This window comes from Marmota monax, unplaced genomic scaffold, assembly GCF_021218885.2.
Source record: "Marmota monax isolate L192 unplaced genomic scaffold, Marmota_monax_Labrador192_F-V1.1 WCK01_AAM20220418_F8-fsc00148, whole genome shotgun sequence".
Classification (NCBI taxonomy): Eukaryota; Metazoa; Chordata; class Mammalia; order Rodentia; family Sciuridae; genus Marmota; species Marmota monax.
The window spans coordinates 4345087-4357646 of NW_026693034.1; the positions used below are offsets into that span (position 1 = coordinate 4345087).

A 12560-nucleotide genomic window follows, 5' to 3' on the forward strand; every position below is an offset into this window, starting at 1 on the left:
ATAGACAAAATGAGAGTAAATGGATGGGAAAAGAGATACAAAGCAAATAGTCAGCATAAGAAAGTTGGAGTGATTATGTGATACCAGACAAAATGAATTTCAAAACAAAATGTTACTAGAGGTAGAAAGGAACACTTCTTTAATAACAAAGTGAAGAGGAAAACAACAATCATAATCATGTTTCCACCCAATAATAGAGCTGCAGGTAAATGAAGCAAAAAATTGACAGAATTAAAAGAAGAAAGAGAAGATGTGCAATCATAGTTGGAGATTTTACCTATCTCTAAGCAACTGAGAGAACTAGACAAGAAACAAACTGCAAAGACATAGATATGAACTCTACTGATCACACTGATGTGGGTGATATTTGTGGAATAATGTACGTAACAACATCAGAAAACATATATTAAGTGTGCACCTACTGGGAAAATGCCAGATATTTTTTAATTTTGTAAAAATTACAAGGTTGAGGGCTGGGGATACAGCTCAGTTGGTAGAGTGCTTGCCTCACATGCACAAGGCCTGGGTTCAATCCCCAGTACCACAAAAATAAATTACTTAAGTAAAATAAAAGATTGAAATGATAGTATAGCTATGCTCTCAATCCACGATGGAGTTTTATTAGAAATCAACGACAATCAGATAACCAGGCAACTTTTCTCAAATATTTGGAAAACAAATACCTTCCTAAATAATCATTGGGTCAAAGCAGAAATCAAAAGAGAAGCTAGAAAATATCCTGAATAATAAAAATACAATAATCATATCAAAACATGTGAGGTGCAACTACAGCAGCATTAATAGAAGTTTATAGAGCTTTCAATATCTGTATTGGAAAAGAATAAGATCCCAAAGCAGCAACCTAAGCTTCTACCCTAAGAAAAGCAGGTGTAAATTATACCCAAAGAAAACAGAAGAGAGGAAATAACAGCAGAAATCATTGAAGTGGGTAATTTCTAGCCAGAATGATGAGGAAGGTGAGAAAAAGGAGGCGGAAATTATATCAGAAATTAAAAAGGAAACATCACTCCAGACCCTTCAGACGTGAAAAATATAAGAAGGGAACAATTCAAACCCTGGGTCAACCCACTGGGCAATTTGGACGGAATGGATGTTTGCTCCTTCAGCAAAAGCAAGTACAAAAGCTGAAGGCACTAGAGCCAGTAACCTGAAGTTTTGGGGTGGGGGTGTGGCAGGAGGCTGGTGGAGGAACAGGTGGAATCCCACCAAGAGGCAACTCGGAACAAACTCTAAGAAAAGAGTCCTATTCAAGTTTGGGCTCTGGGGAAAAGTCCTTCAGCTGCTTCTGCAAGGCGCATCCTGACAGGAGCAAGCCTGAGGGCGCTGATGGCACCCTGCAGGAAAGCCAAGTCTGAAGCCCAGGGAATAATGGTGAGAGGAAGCGAAAGGAAGGAGGGGGAAGGCAGGGTCAGGGCCTGGAGCCTGGCATGGCCAGAAATGGGGCCTCAGGAGGCACTGCAGGCTGAGAGTGAGGCTCTGGTCCCTAAGCTGGGGAAAGGGGTCATTCAGAGGAGGCCTGCAGAGAGCCGCAGGGTAGCATCACGGTGCCCATTTCCCTGTCCCAGCACCTACCAGGAGGATCCCATGCCCCCCTCTTAAGGCTAAGAAAAAAGTAGACTGGGGAATCACCAGGGACACAGGACCCTGATACAACAACATGATCAGACAGGAAGGAAGTGAGACCAGGATGAGCCCAAGTCTCCTGCCCAAGTATTAGTGTTGTGGCCTCAGTTAGCCCATTGGGGCAGTGGGAGGGAGAGCCTGATCTCACAGAGAAGCCTCAAGATCAATGACAACAGAATACAGAGCCTGCCAAGGCCCCTGCACTTCTCCAGGCCCAGTCCCAGCACTGCGAGGCCTAGCCCTCCACCTCAAACTCACCGAGAGCACCCCTCCAGTGCCCAAGCATGGCATCCCTTTCCTCCTCGCTATACCTAGGCTGCTGCTTCTCCCTGAACCTCCTTCTCAGCCAGCTCCCATGTCCCTCACAGGCCAGCTGGTATTCTAATCTGGAGTGGCTTCTTGTCCCTAAGAAGGTCAAGGGCCTCCCTTAGGCTCCTATAGCCTCCAGGATACTGGACATAGGGCCATGTTTGCTCAGAGCATGAGAGTAAAGGATGCTATCTTTGGGTGGCCATAAACCCCCCAAGAGGACAGCAGGCCAGGGTCCATGACACCAACACCAGCACTGGCACCACTCAGGGCTGGCCCACAGGGCAGATGCTTCACCCACTCCCAGCTCTGCTCCTACCCAGCTCTGAGTTTCATCTGTGGGATGGGGCCCAAGGCACCCACCGCCTGGTGGCACACCTGCCCACACTCACCCATCAGGCCCTGTCGCTCCTCTTTCTTCCGGGCCTTCTGTTTGGCCTCCAACTGCACCACCGACAGAGATGGCCCCACCGTGGGGCTGGGGAGGGCGCTGGCTGCAAACCGGGCCAGCAGGCCCAGACCACTCTCCTCCAGGCCTGGCGACAGGGCCCGCTCTCGGGTGCCCAGCCTATAGCCACCACCAGCCTCCTCCTCCTCCAGCTCCTCCTCCTCGTCCTCCTCCTCGGAGCTCTCATCTGGCGTGCAGAAAACAGGGGGCAAGTCAGGGCCCTGGCCTAGGCACATGCCGCCCCCCACCACCCCCAACCCCTGGGGCCAGAGCAGCCACTAGGCTCCAGCCTCCCCACCATCCTCACCAGGGGGCCTCTGGGGGAGGATCCAGAACCAGCCCACAGACCCACCCATGGCCCAAGGCCTCCATCAATCAGAGCCCAGCACATGGGCATCCTGGGCATCCCAGCGGCTCTGGGTGTCAGGGTGGGCTTCTGAGAGGGGAGCACGGACATGCACCTGTGCTGTGGGCAGGGGACAGACACACAGACAAGGACTGGAGACAGCGCTCACCACATCTCACACACGCACACACGCCCCGACATAGACACGGAGGCTGAGGAAGGAGGCAGGAGAGAAGAAAAAGGAGGTAGAAAGAAGAGGGGGAAATGGAGCTCAGGCTGAGGGGTCCAGGCAAGGAGCTAGTGGCAAACTGCTGGAAGCCTGGGGGCCGGTGACAGGAGAAGGTGGAGTATGGTCTCTTTTAAAGGGCTTGGGGCCCCCATACTTCAAGCCTCAAATAGGGCTCTAGTCCAAAGTTGACTCTCAGCAGCACCCCCTGCTGAGGGGCCTGGGTGCCAAGTCTCCCCCCGAGTCCCTGTTTTCTTATCTGTGGCACCAGATAATCTTCCTGCCCTGCAGCCCTGCTAAGGGGAAGATCCCATGTAGTAGGAGAAAAGACAGGCTATAGATTCAGGATCCCATGTAGAAGGATCAAAAGAATCAGGGCCTCCAGAGGAACCATGCTGTCCCCACTGCAGCAGAAGCTACAGTGGGCCACGGCTCTCAACTCACAGGAACACTTGGGGCAGGTGAGGTGACCCATTCTGCATCTGGAGACCAAGGTTCCCAGGGGCCAAGTGCTCAGGCAGCAGTGGGGCTGGCTGGCTGACTAAACCTGTCTCTCTGGTAGGAGAATAAGGACATGCTTCTCCCCAGCCACTGGTCCTGATAGCCTGAGAGCCAGCAGTCCCTCAAGGCCAGCTTGGGTATCAGAACACTGGCAGGCTGGGTGACAAAGCTGGCAGGAAATGATGATGCCACCTGCCTAAGAACCAAACCCTCCACCAAAAAAAACTGTCTTGTGGCACAGAGTTGCTTCTGACCTTCCCAGGGAGATGGCCCTGCAGACCCAAAAGGGTGGAGAGGAGGCACCTGACACCTGACTCACCATAGCCAAGGAGCTGCAGAAGGGCACGTGCAGCAGGGACTCATCTGCCTCAAAAGGCCAGAGCACTGGGAGCTGCCCGCCAAGGGCAGGGCCTAGGCACGATGGAAGGCAGCACTGCCCAGCCAGAACTGGCTCAGGGGTTGCATGGGGGAAGACAGATGGCCAAGTCCACGTTCTCCTGCCAACGTCCCAAGCCACCACTTGGTTAAGTACAACTAGTGGCCAAAACCAGCAGTCCCAGGAGAACAGATTCCATCTATCCATTTATCAGAAGGAGCCTGGATTTCTGCTGGGATTTTCCAGCCTGGGAGAGGGAGATGGTGAGGAGCTGGAGGAGTCCACAGGGGTGGATCGAGGGAGAAGGCAGAGAGGGTAGGTTTGTTAAGAGGGTGTGAGTGGGAGACTGGCTCCAGAGCGATGGATGCAGCAGGCTAGGGAGGCCAGCGGGGCAGGCAGGGGCAGGCAGGCAGTGCACACTTGCGATCATTCACATTGCGACGTCACATGGTTCTGTCTCCGCCCCAGTGGGCCACAGCGGCAAAGCAGGCTAAGTGTAGGCAGACTTTCGACAGCACCTGGGTCCCCCACATCAGGTCTCCTTGGGGTTGGTCAATTTGGGCAGGGTGGCACATGGGTGGCTGGCTGGGATGGGGACATGGGGCTGGCAAGGGACCAGGAGATTTCCCTTCTAAAAACACACTGCCCTGGCCACTCAGGTGTGGACTCTGTAACTCCAGAAATCTTCCTTCCAGAAGGCTCTCGGGCCGGCAGCGTGGGTGCAGGAGGGCTGGAGGGCTGGCTCTGGGTTTCTGAGAGCCCTCCGAGGCCCTATCAGATCCCAGAAAGCCAGGAGCAGGCCAGTCCCAGCACTTTGAAGTGGAGGAACATCTAGAAGGCAGAAGCCCAGAAAAGGTGCTTTCTACAAAAGGGACATGGATCATCTTGTGGTCCTGCGGACTCCTGTGGTCCCGGTTCCCCGCCTGCCTGATGAATGTGGCTGGCAGCCTCCCACGAAGGCAGGTCTGCTTGGGTCAAGGTCCATGGGGGCAGAGGAGCAATGGGGGTCTGAGGGCCAAGAAAGCCTCTCTGGAATCGTCCACACCTGAGGCAACAGAGCTTGCCAAGGGCAAAAGGGGAGAAAAATCCCAATAAGTAAATTTGCAGAGAACTTTGTATACATACATATACATATGTATAAAAAAAAAAATCTTGGCTCAGGGCAAGGGGTTAATAACTTGGTTTGGTTTCCCAAAACCCAATAAACGCCAAGGAATCTGCTGCTGCCAGACCCGGTGGGGGCAGACCCCGAGGAGGGGAGGTGTACAGAGGACAGAAAGAAAAGGGTTTTGCCTACCTACGGAGCAACGAGCCAGGCTCGGACCCAAGCTCAGTGACCCGCTGCGCCGTCTGCCCTACTCCCAGCCTTCGCTTTGCGTCCAGAGTGCAGCGTGAGAGCAAATGCAAGAGACCGAAACAGACACTCAAAGCATCATGGGTAGGGGTCAAGGGTGGAGGTATGGTCAAGCTGCGGGGAGGAGAAAGCAGACACACTAGAAAAGCCAAGCCAATAAGTGTTTAGTACCAGGGTGGGTGAGGCCCTATCCCCAGGTGTCCCTCTCCAGACCTCACCGGCTGCTTTGCTTGCAGTGGGCAAGGTGAGGAGCTGAGCCCCTCCCTCACCCCTGTCCTCCCCTATCTGGTCTCTGTCCACTGGCATTACTGGGTCCAGTCCTGGGGCCCAAGGGCACATTGCCCCTCCTGAGAGGTCTGGGAGACTGCCTGTTTCTCTGTGGGATCTGAGCTGGGGCAGCAGAGCTCAAAAATTTGGGAGCTAGAACCCTGGGTTTAAGGGTGTATAAGCAGAGAGGAGGGGGTCCAGCTCAGGTTGGGGAGAGGCAGGAGGCGAGGGGGGAAAGGGGATAGCAAGTCAACCAGACTCATCCATAGAAGCTGGGCGGTGGGGAAGGGTTCAGAAAACTAGGCTGGCCAGCCAATTGGTGGCCTCTCTTCTTAGCCCAGGGCACAGTATCTCAGACACGGCAGCAGCCCAAGAGAACATGAGCCTCCTTGACTGCCATCGCCTGGTAACCCAAAATCCATCTCTGCCAATTTGGAGGGGAGGTGGCAGAGGCAGGGGAACTGGAGCAAGGCTAGAAAGTGGGGGCAGCTTTCCGGTTCCAGGGGCCTGGGCCAGGTCATGGCCAGGTCTGCTATGACACACCCCACCCCCAGGTCTTCCTCAGGGAGCAGCTGACATCTGGGTGTTGCTATTCAGGGTTCTGGGGATCCCTGTGGTCTGACCCTAAAGGAAATCCACCCTGAGGCAAACCCTAAAACCAGGGCTAGGAAACATTTTTACTTGCTCCCCCTTCTTGGGACATTTCTGATTGAAGGGCCTGAAGGACTCGGATGTTTCTAACCCCCGAGTACAATTCTGAGGTTAGAGAAGTCAGAGCCAGCATAATCTCAGAGGTCATGGAGTCTGACCTTCTTTTTAGAGAGCTGGCTAAGGACCCCTGGCTGAGCTGAGACCAAACCAGGCCTAGGACTCACAGGCCAGTGCTCTAGGCCTGCCTTTTGTCCCTCAATGTGGCAATGAGGCCACACTTCCATATTTAACAACAAAAACCTGGGACAGCACACAGCCTTGACCCTGCACTGCTTACATGCCCTTCAAAACAGAAATATGTGTTAGAAGACAAGTGTCTAAAAGTTAATATTTTTTAACCACTGGTGAGTAAGAGCAGAGCTTTAAGAAAATAAAACACAAACAAGCAGCTTAATTAAAAAAAAAAAAAAAAAAGATGATGCTGGAGGTGAGAGCGGCTGACTCAACCTGAACAGTGGGATGGATGCCAAAGCCACCAGGGATATTTGAATAATAGAGAAGAACGGTGCCACCCGTCTACTCCTTCTGGGGTGGGGAGGAGGAGCAGGAGGGAGGAGGGGGAGGAGGAACAAAATGAAGGGAAGCATCAACCTGATGTCTAGTAAGGACACAGCAAGAGAGACAAGGCACACGGTTTAGTTAAAAATGAACTCGGTATGTTTAATAAAGCTTGGTATTACCAAAATCGCAGTACAAACATCAAGTCACACGCCCACACGACAGAAGTCCATTTACAAAATGCTCCTCAGGAAGCCTCTGCGGGGCCCACGCCAAAAGAGCACCCAGCCCAGGCCTGCGGTCTGGGAGGACAGGAAAGGTGCAGGGCCTCGGGTGGGGACAGGGCGCAGAGGGAGGAGGGCGGAGAAAAGTAGAGACTAAAAACCAGTCCGTATAAAAGCTCGAAAAGAGCCAGTCAATGATATTATCACAATGATACAGTACCAATAAAAACAAAAACAAAAATAGGCTGATACGGCAGGCTACGCTGCCAAGAACCAAGACGGCTCCTCCTGTGGCCATCCGAGTGGACGGCCGCAGCGTCGCCATCTGCTGTGCGCACGCGCTCTCGCTCTCGCTCTCGCACTCACTCTCGCACTCACTCTCTCGCGCTAAAACATGGAAGGTATTTCGCGTTTGGAGCTAGTAACCTTGGTCAAACGAGTCCTCCGAAGAGTCGCTGAAGGAGGAGCGTGCCTCGGCCTCTCGAAGCAGCAAGCAAAACGGCTGCTTCCTGCTGGCGGCCGCCTTGGGTTTCAGAGTCCGGGGGGCCGCAAGACCCCGCTTGGTCAGCTTGGGGCCCACGGGGGGCTTGCTGTTCTTGGCCACCATGCCGCACAGGAGAGAGGAGGTCAATTTGGAGCTGGAAGGGCCTTGGGCAGACCACTCATCCCTCAAGAAGTCTTCGTCCTCCTCTGAGTCCGTATCTGCAGTCAAAGTAGTTTTTAATAAAAATAAGTCACAGGGCACAGCGAGGAGAGGGCTGGTGTCGCTTTCACTGTTTTGGGGGGCCAGAACAAAGTCAAATGCCTCCTGGCTCTGGGAAAGCTCTGCTCCTGGCCGGCGCCTCACCCTCCAAGTGCTAGCCTCAGACACTCAGGCACTTCCCAGGTGCCAGATCCGGGCCCTCTTTAGGCTTGCTGGAATCACCCACCAGTCAGTCACTCCGCCTTCCCAGGCACTGGCAGGATGGAAGAGCCCTGCTCTCGGGAACAGAGAACTCTCCCCAGGCCTTGGGGCCACTGCCATGTGGTTCCCTTCCACCCGTGCACTGTGCACAGCCCACAGGCTCCTTGCAGGGGTGGGCCACAACCCCTGAGGAAGGGCTCAGGCGAGCCAATGGAACTCATCTCTTCCCAACTCCCCACTCAGCAACGCTGCAAAGACAGCTTGAAATGGGCCCTAGGGAGAGTTCACACCAGGGAAACTGATGGATGAGTTCACTGGAGGTCTCCCACCCCTTTCCACCAGTACACCACCAATGGCTTCCTAAAGCCTGTGGCCCTACTACATGATACAGGGCCAGGACTTGCCAACCCTCCTGGGAGAGGACCAACCAGCTTGGAGGAGGAGCATAGCTCTGGTCCCTTCCAACTTCAACCCAAATATATACCATTTTGTTCCATTTTACACACTGGGTTGTTAAGCAAGAGCAGGAAGAAACAGCTCCATGGCCAAAGACTGTAATCCGTTGATCTAGTAAAGCCCACGCCAAACAAGAGGAACATTAACACATGCAACTATCATTCTGGCAAAACCTGCCATCAAGTCCAAGAGAAACCACACAAATGGGGGGTGGGGTGCCCTCTGGCTGCTTCTATCAACATCTCCCCTTTCCACTCCAACCAAGACCCCAACTTCAGGACTGTCTGGCAAATCTGGAGGACAGGGCTGTCCTACCAAGTCATTAGCTCTTGCCATAGCTCTCCTGCTTGTGTACCAATCTCTCCCTTCTGAAGACACATCCCAACTCAGAGATGCCAGAAGGTGACAAAACCTGCCTTCCCAGGCATGCCACCCATGTCCTACAATCCAAACTGGAAAAGTGAAGGGACCACTCTGCTGGTATCCCTGCTGGAACACACCTCCACCTCTGTGGCCCTAAACTTCCACTGTCCTAAAACTGTAGAAAAACAAACCAAGTAAAGAGAAGAGCTCTCTCTACAACCAGGTGTCTCTTGCAGTCATTTCTAGGTGAAGACAGGCCCACTGACTTCCCTGTTCCAATGTTAGCTGGATTCTTTCCCCAGGCAATACAGTTGTGGGACAAGGCATAACAGAATTAGACGGACAACTAAAACACGTCCTCATATTCGCAAGAACACGCATGCTCCTGCTGCAATGGACTCATCAGCACCAAGGGCCCCAAAGACCTTGGGAACTGAGATGATCTGTGCCCTCCACCTCTACCCAACCCCTGTCCCCCTGTAAGTGAAGGCATGTGGGAATTCTTCTAGCAACCACTCAAGGAGGAGCAACTCCCTCCCTCCCCCTTTTCATTATTCCAAAAGGAACAAGGTGGACAACGCAAAGGAAAGCCCTTCCCTTCCCCTTCAGTCAAATAAGTCTGTCACTGTCTGTCTGTCCTCGCTCCCACACAGTCAGGAACCTGGGCAGTGCTGTGTGATCACACCCATCCAGACTGAGAAGCACCAAAGCTATGGCACTCTCACTCATGTCCTCACCAGTCTGCCTGTCTTTCATCCATGAGAGTCTGCAGACTCTCCCCTTTTTACCACGTGGGCTCACCTAAGGCTCCCCCAAAGCCTTGGGATGGGTGGCAGTAAGTCCATAAACGCTCTTATTTTCTTACAAGAACACAGTTTGGCATTAAACATGTTCATTTTTTTTTTTTGTACGTGGCATTCAAACACACACACACACACACACCAGGACGGACCCCATCAAAAGCCAAGGACACACAGAACCTAGTAGGGGTCAACCCAGGCCCAGTCTCGCCAGGACCTAGGGACTCCGTACTCAAGAAATCTTCCTGCAGCAGCCACGTCCTGAGCACCTGACCACCCTAGGCTTGCGACATGAGGCACTCGGCTCGCGAGTACAGAGTGAGCACCTTTTACCTGCCACATAGCAGGCTGCAGACCACGGAAAGCCAACTCACTCAGGAAAACCACAACAGCTCCAGGGCGGCAGTCTGTACGCAAATAGAACAAACTCCGTCCCTCAGCCCCACTGGCTGCTCCACGTCAAGGGCTGGAGAGCCACATACGCAGTGGACAGGGCCGAAATGGTAACGTCCGTTGCGGCAAGAAGCGCCAGCGGGCAGGCGGGTCGAAGAGAACCGGGTTTAACCCCGGCTCGATTCTCCACACCCAGGCGCATCCTCAGCAGCAAAACCGATGGTAGGGCTGTCACAGATACATCGAAAACACGCCCGTGAAGCGCTCGGAGGCGCGCTCCACAACCTCCGTTTCCACTAACACCTGGCCTGATTCTCCGCAGAGGACCGCGAGCTTCCTGCGGGCAGGAGAACCCGTCATCTCTAGCACTCATAAAAGCACTGTACTCCAGCCTCTCTAGGCTGACCGGCGCAAACTTCATAACACGAAAAGTCCTCCACAAGGACGGCTTCCGGACCGCAAGCGGAAAGAGGGCAGGCGGCCTTCCGCGTCCACCAGCCAATCACTGACGCCCACCAACTACAGGCGCCTACTCAGCACCACGCCAGCCAATCACAGGCGTTTCCGCTTCAGGCGCACCCGCTGCGAACTTTGAAGCGGCGCAAAGTCAAAAAGGGGCCTTGGATCTCCTCACAGAAAAAGAGGAAGAAAGGAAAGGAAAGGAAAGAAAAGAAACAGTGGCCGAGAGGCGGTATGACGGCCGCTACTTACTGTAGGAGTAGCTGCTCACTTCCGAGGCGAACGGGGAATGGGCCGACTTGGACTGGCCTCTGGCCTTGAACCCCACCTCCATCTTCCTGGCTTTGGCGGCCCTTTTGTGTTTACCTTCTTTGGAGGATTTCATAGACAGGCCTAAGCCTTTGGCTAGTGCCTTCCTGTCCTTGCCCAGCAGGCTCTCATAAGGAGTTAAGAACCTGCCGCAGCCCCCGCTAGTTTTGGATTTCCCCCCAGAGGCGTCCGAAAATTTGAAGGGTGACTTCAACTTGTCCTGCTTTGTGAGGGACAGGGCCTTGTCTAGTTTGCTTGCCAACTGCTCCTGGTCGCTGGCCATCTTCTTCTTCTTGATCTTTAGCTGGAGAGAGAAGTTGGGTCACAAGTTAAGACATTTGGCAAAACAGGAGAGTCGTCTTCTATGTACAACTCAAGAGCTTGGGCTCCAGTCCTGCCTTATGCCTGACTTCCAGCAAGTTACTTAACTCCTCTCCGCCTCAATCCTTACACTCTGTAAAATGGGGATATTTATGTCTGGATATCCCCAGGTTGTTCTTAAGATGCACCGAATTTAAGGCACAGAAGGCACTTTTCAGAATGGCCCAAAGTAAACACTTATCAAATAGCTGTTACTGTGGTCACAATTGTCATTGGCACTGGTCTTTCCCCTTTGGCTTTCCATGGCACACTCTGGTACCTCCTAGAGAAGCACTTTTAAGCAAGGAGAGCTTCCAATGGCCTGGAGAAGGTAGCCGGATTAAGACAGGAGGAAGGGAACCAAGATTGAAAAGCTAGATCAAAGCATGGCTGATCTGCTTATCTCAACCACCTACAACAGCTGACAGAGACTGCTGCACAATCTAAACCAGCCTGTCCAACTAAATGGGCCAAAGCTGCCAAGAAAATGCCTGGAGTGTGCCTTGGATGCCTGAAGCATAAAGAATGATTAGAGATTTCACAGATTCAAATTCCTGCTTGCACATCTATCGTCAACTGTAGTCATTTGTGGAAGTGAAATGTGCGGTTTTCAAAGCCATTAATGCCATGAATTTCAACATGTTATCTCTATTTTCTTTAATCAGGTAGCATTTCATAAGGAGGAAAGAAGTTGGGACAGTGTCATTTAAACAACAAAAGCATCCCTCGCCACAATTTCAGAGTGAAAAGAATTCTGATGTACAAAATGACAATCTTTCTCTTCCTGGACCCAGTCTCCCTGTGAGAGTATTCCCTTCTGATGGCCAAATCAACCAAAACATCCCCTTTGCACAGGGCTTTATGGGGAGGGATGACAAAGTACATTAGCATTTAGAGATGAGGGCCTTAAGTGGATGATTTCCATGCTCTGCAGAAATAAGAAAAATCAAGGAGTTGGCTCTCACCCCGTTACCCCTGGAGAGTTCACAGAGGAAATTACAATGGCATCAAGCCCTTATTTCTTAGAACCATGGAACTGGTGAAGCTGCTCATTAAACAATTATACTGTTAAACAACAGAGTAATTGTATTATTTGGTTAAGAACTTGCAGTCTCCCTGTTTGGCTTCAACAAAGGGTCATGGTGCACTCAAATGGATGTATCTTTTAGTTCTGGATCCACCTCTAAAGCTGTGTTACTTTGTAAGTCCCTGACCTCTGGGCTTTATTTCTCTGTGCATACACCATACACCAAGGCAATCATTCCTTCGGGTTTCTATACAGAGAAGGAGGGGCCAACAGACTTGCAAGGGGAACATGCATTCACTTGGGCATAACCTCTAGGTTCTTGATCCCAGGGTCACAGCACCCTTGGAAGACTGTACTACTGACCTGACTCATGAAGTCAGATGAAGCTTCCTGCTCATCCCAGCTCTGGTTCCTCCCCCTGGCTTTCCCCATTCCGATGAGGGCCTCATGTTCCTCCTCAGGACCCTTGTGCCTCTTCCTGATCCCTGCTCCCAGCTCATAGTCATCTGATGTCAGCAGGGACTTGCTGCTCAGCCTAAAACCAAAAAACACCCTTGGTCAGCACCCTGGCCAGGCCACATTGGA

The 12560-nt window shown here is 52.4% G+C and overlaps 1 protein-coding gene across 8 annotated transcripts in view; it reads right to left on the reverse strand.

The window, feature by feature from the left end:
- The window catches only part of Tnrc18 (trinucleotide repeat containing 18), a 93622-nt gene that overhangs the window by 27176 nt on the left and 53886 nt on the right, over positions 1 to 12560 (reverse strand). For all 8 annotated transcript variants that reach the window (XM_046453719.2, XM_046453724.2, XM_046453723.2 and 5 more), the window contains 4 exons: positions 12339 to 12510; positions 10532 to 10892; positions 7331 to 7606; positions 2346 to 2588 (listed from right to left, as the gene is read on the reverse strand). In XM_046453719.2, coding sequence (XP_046309675.1) covers positions 2346 to 2588; positions 7331 to 7606; positions 10532 to 10892; positions 12339 to 12510 — 1052 coding nt within the window. The remainder of the gene's footprint in view (positions 1 to 2345; positions 2589 to 7330; positions 7607 to 10531; positions 10893 to 12338; positions 12511 to 12560) is intronic.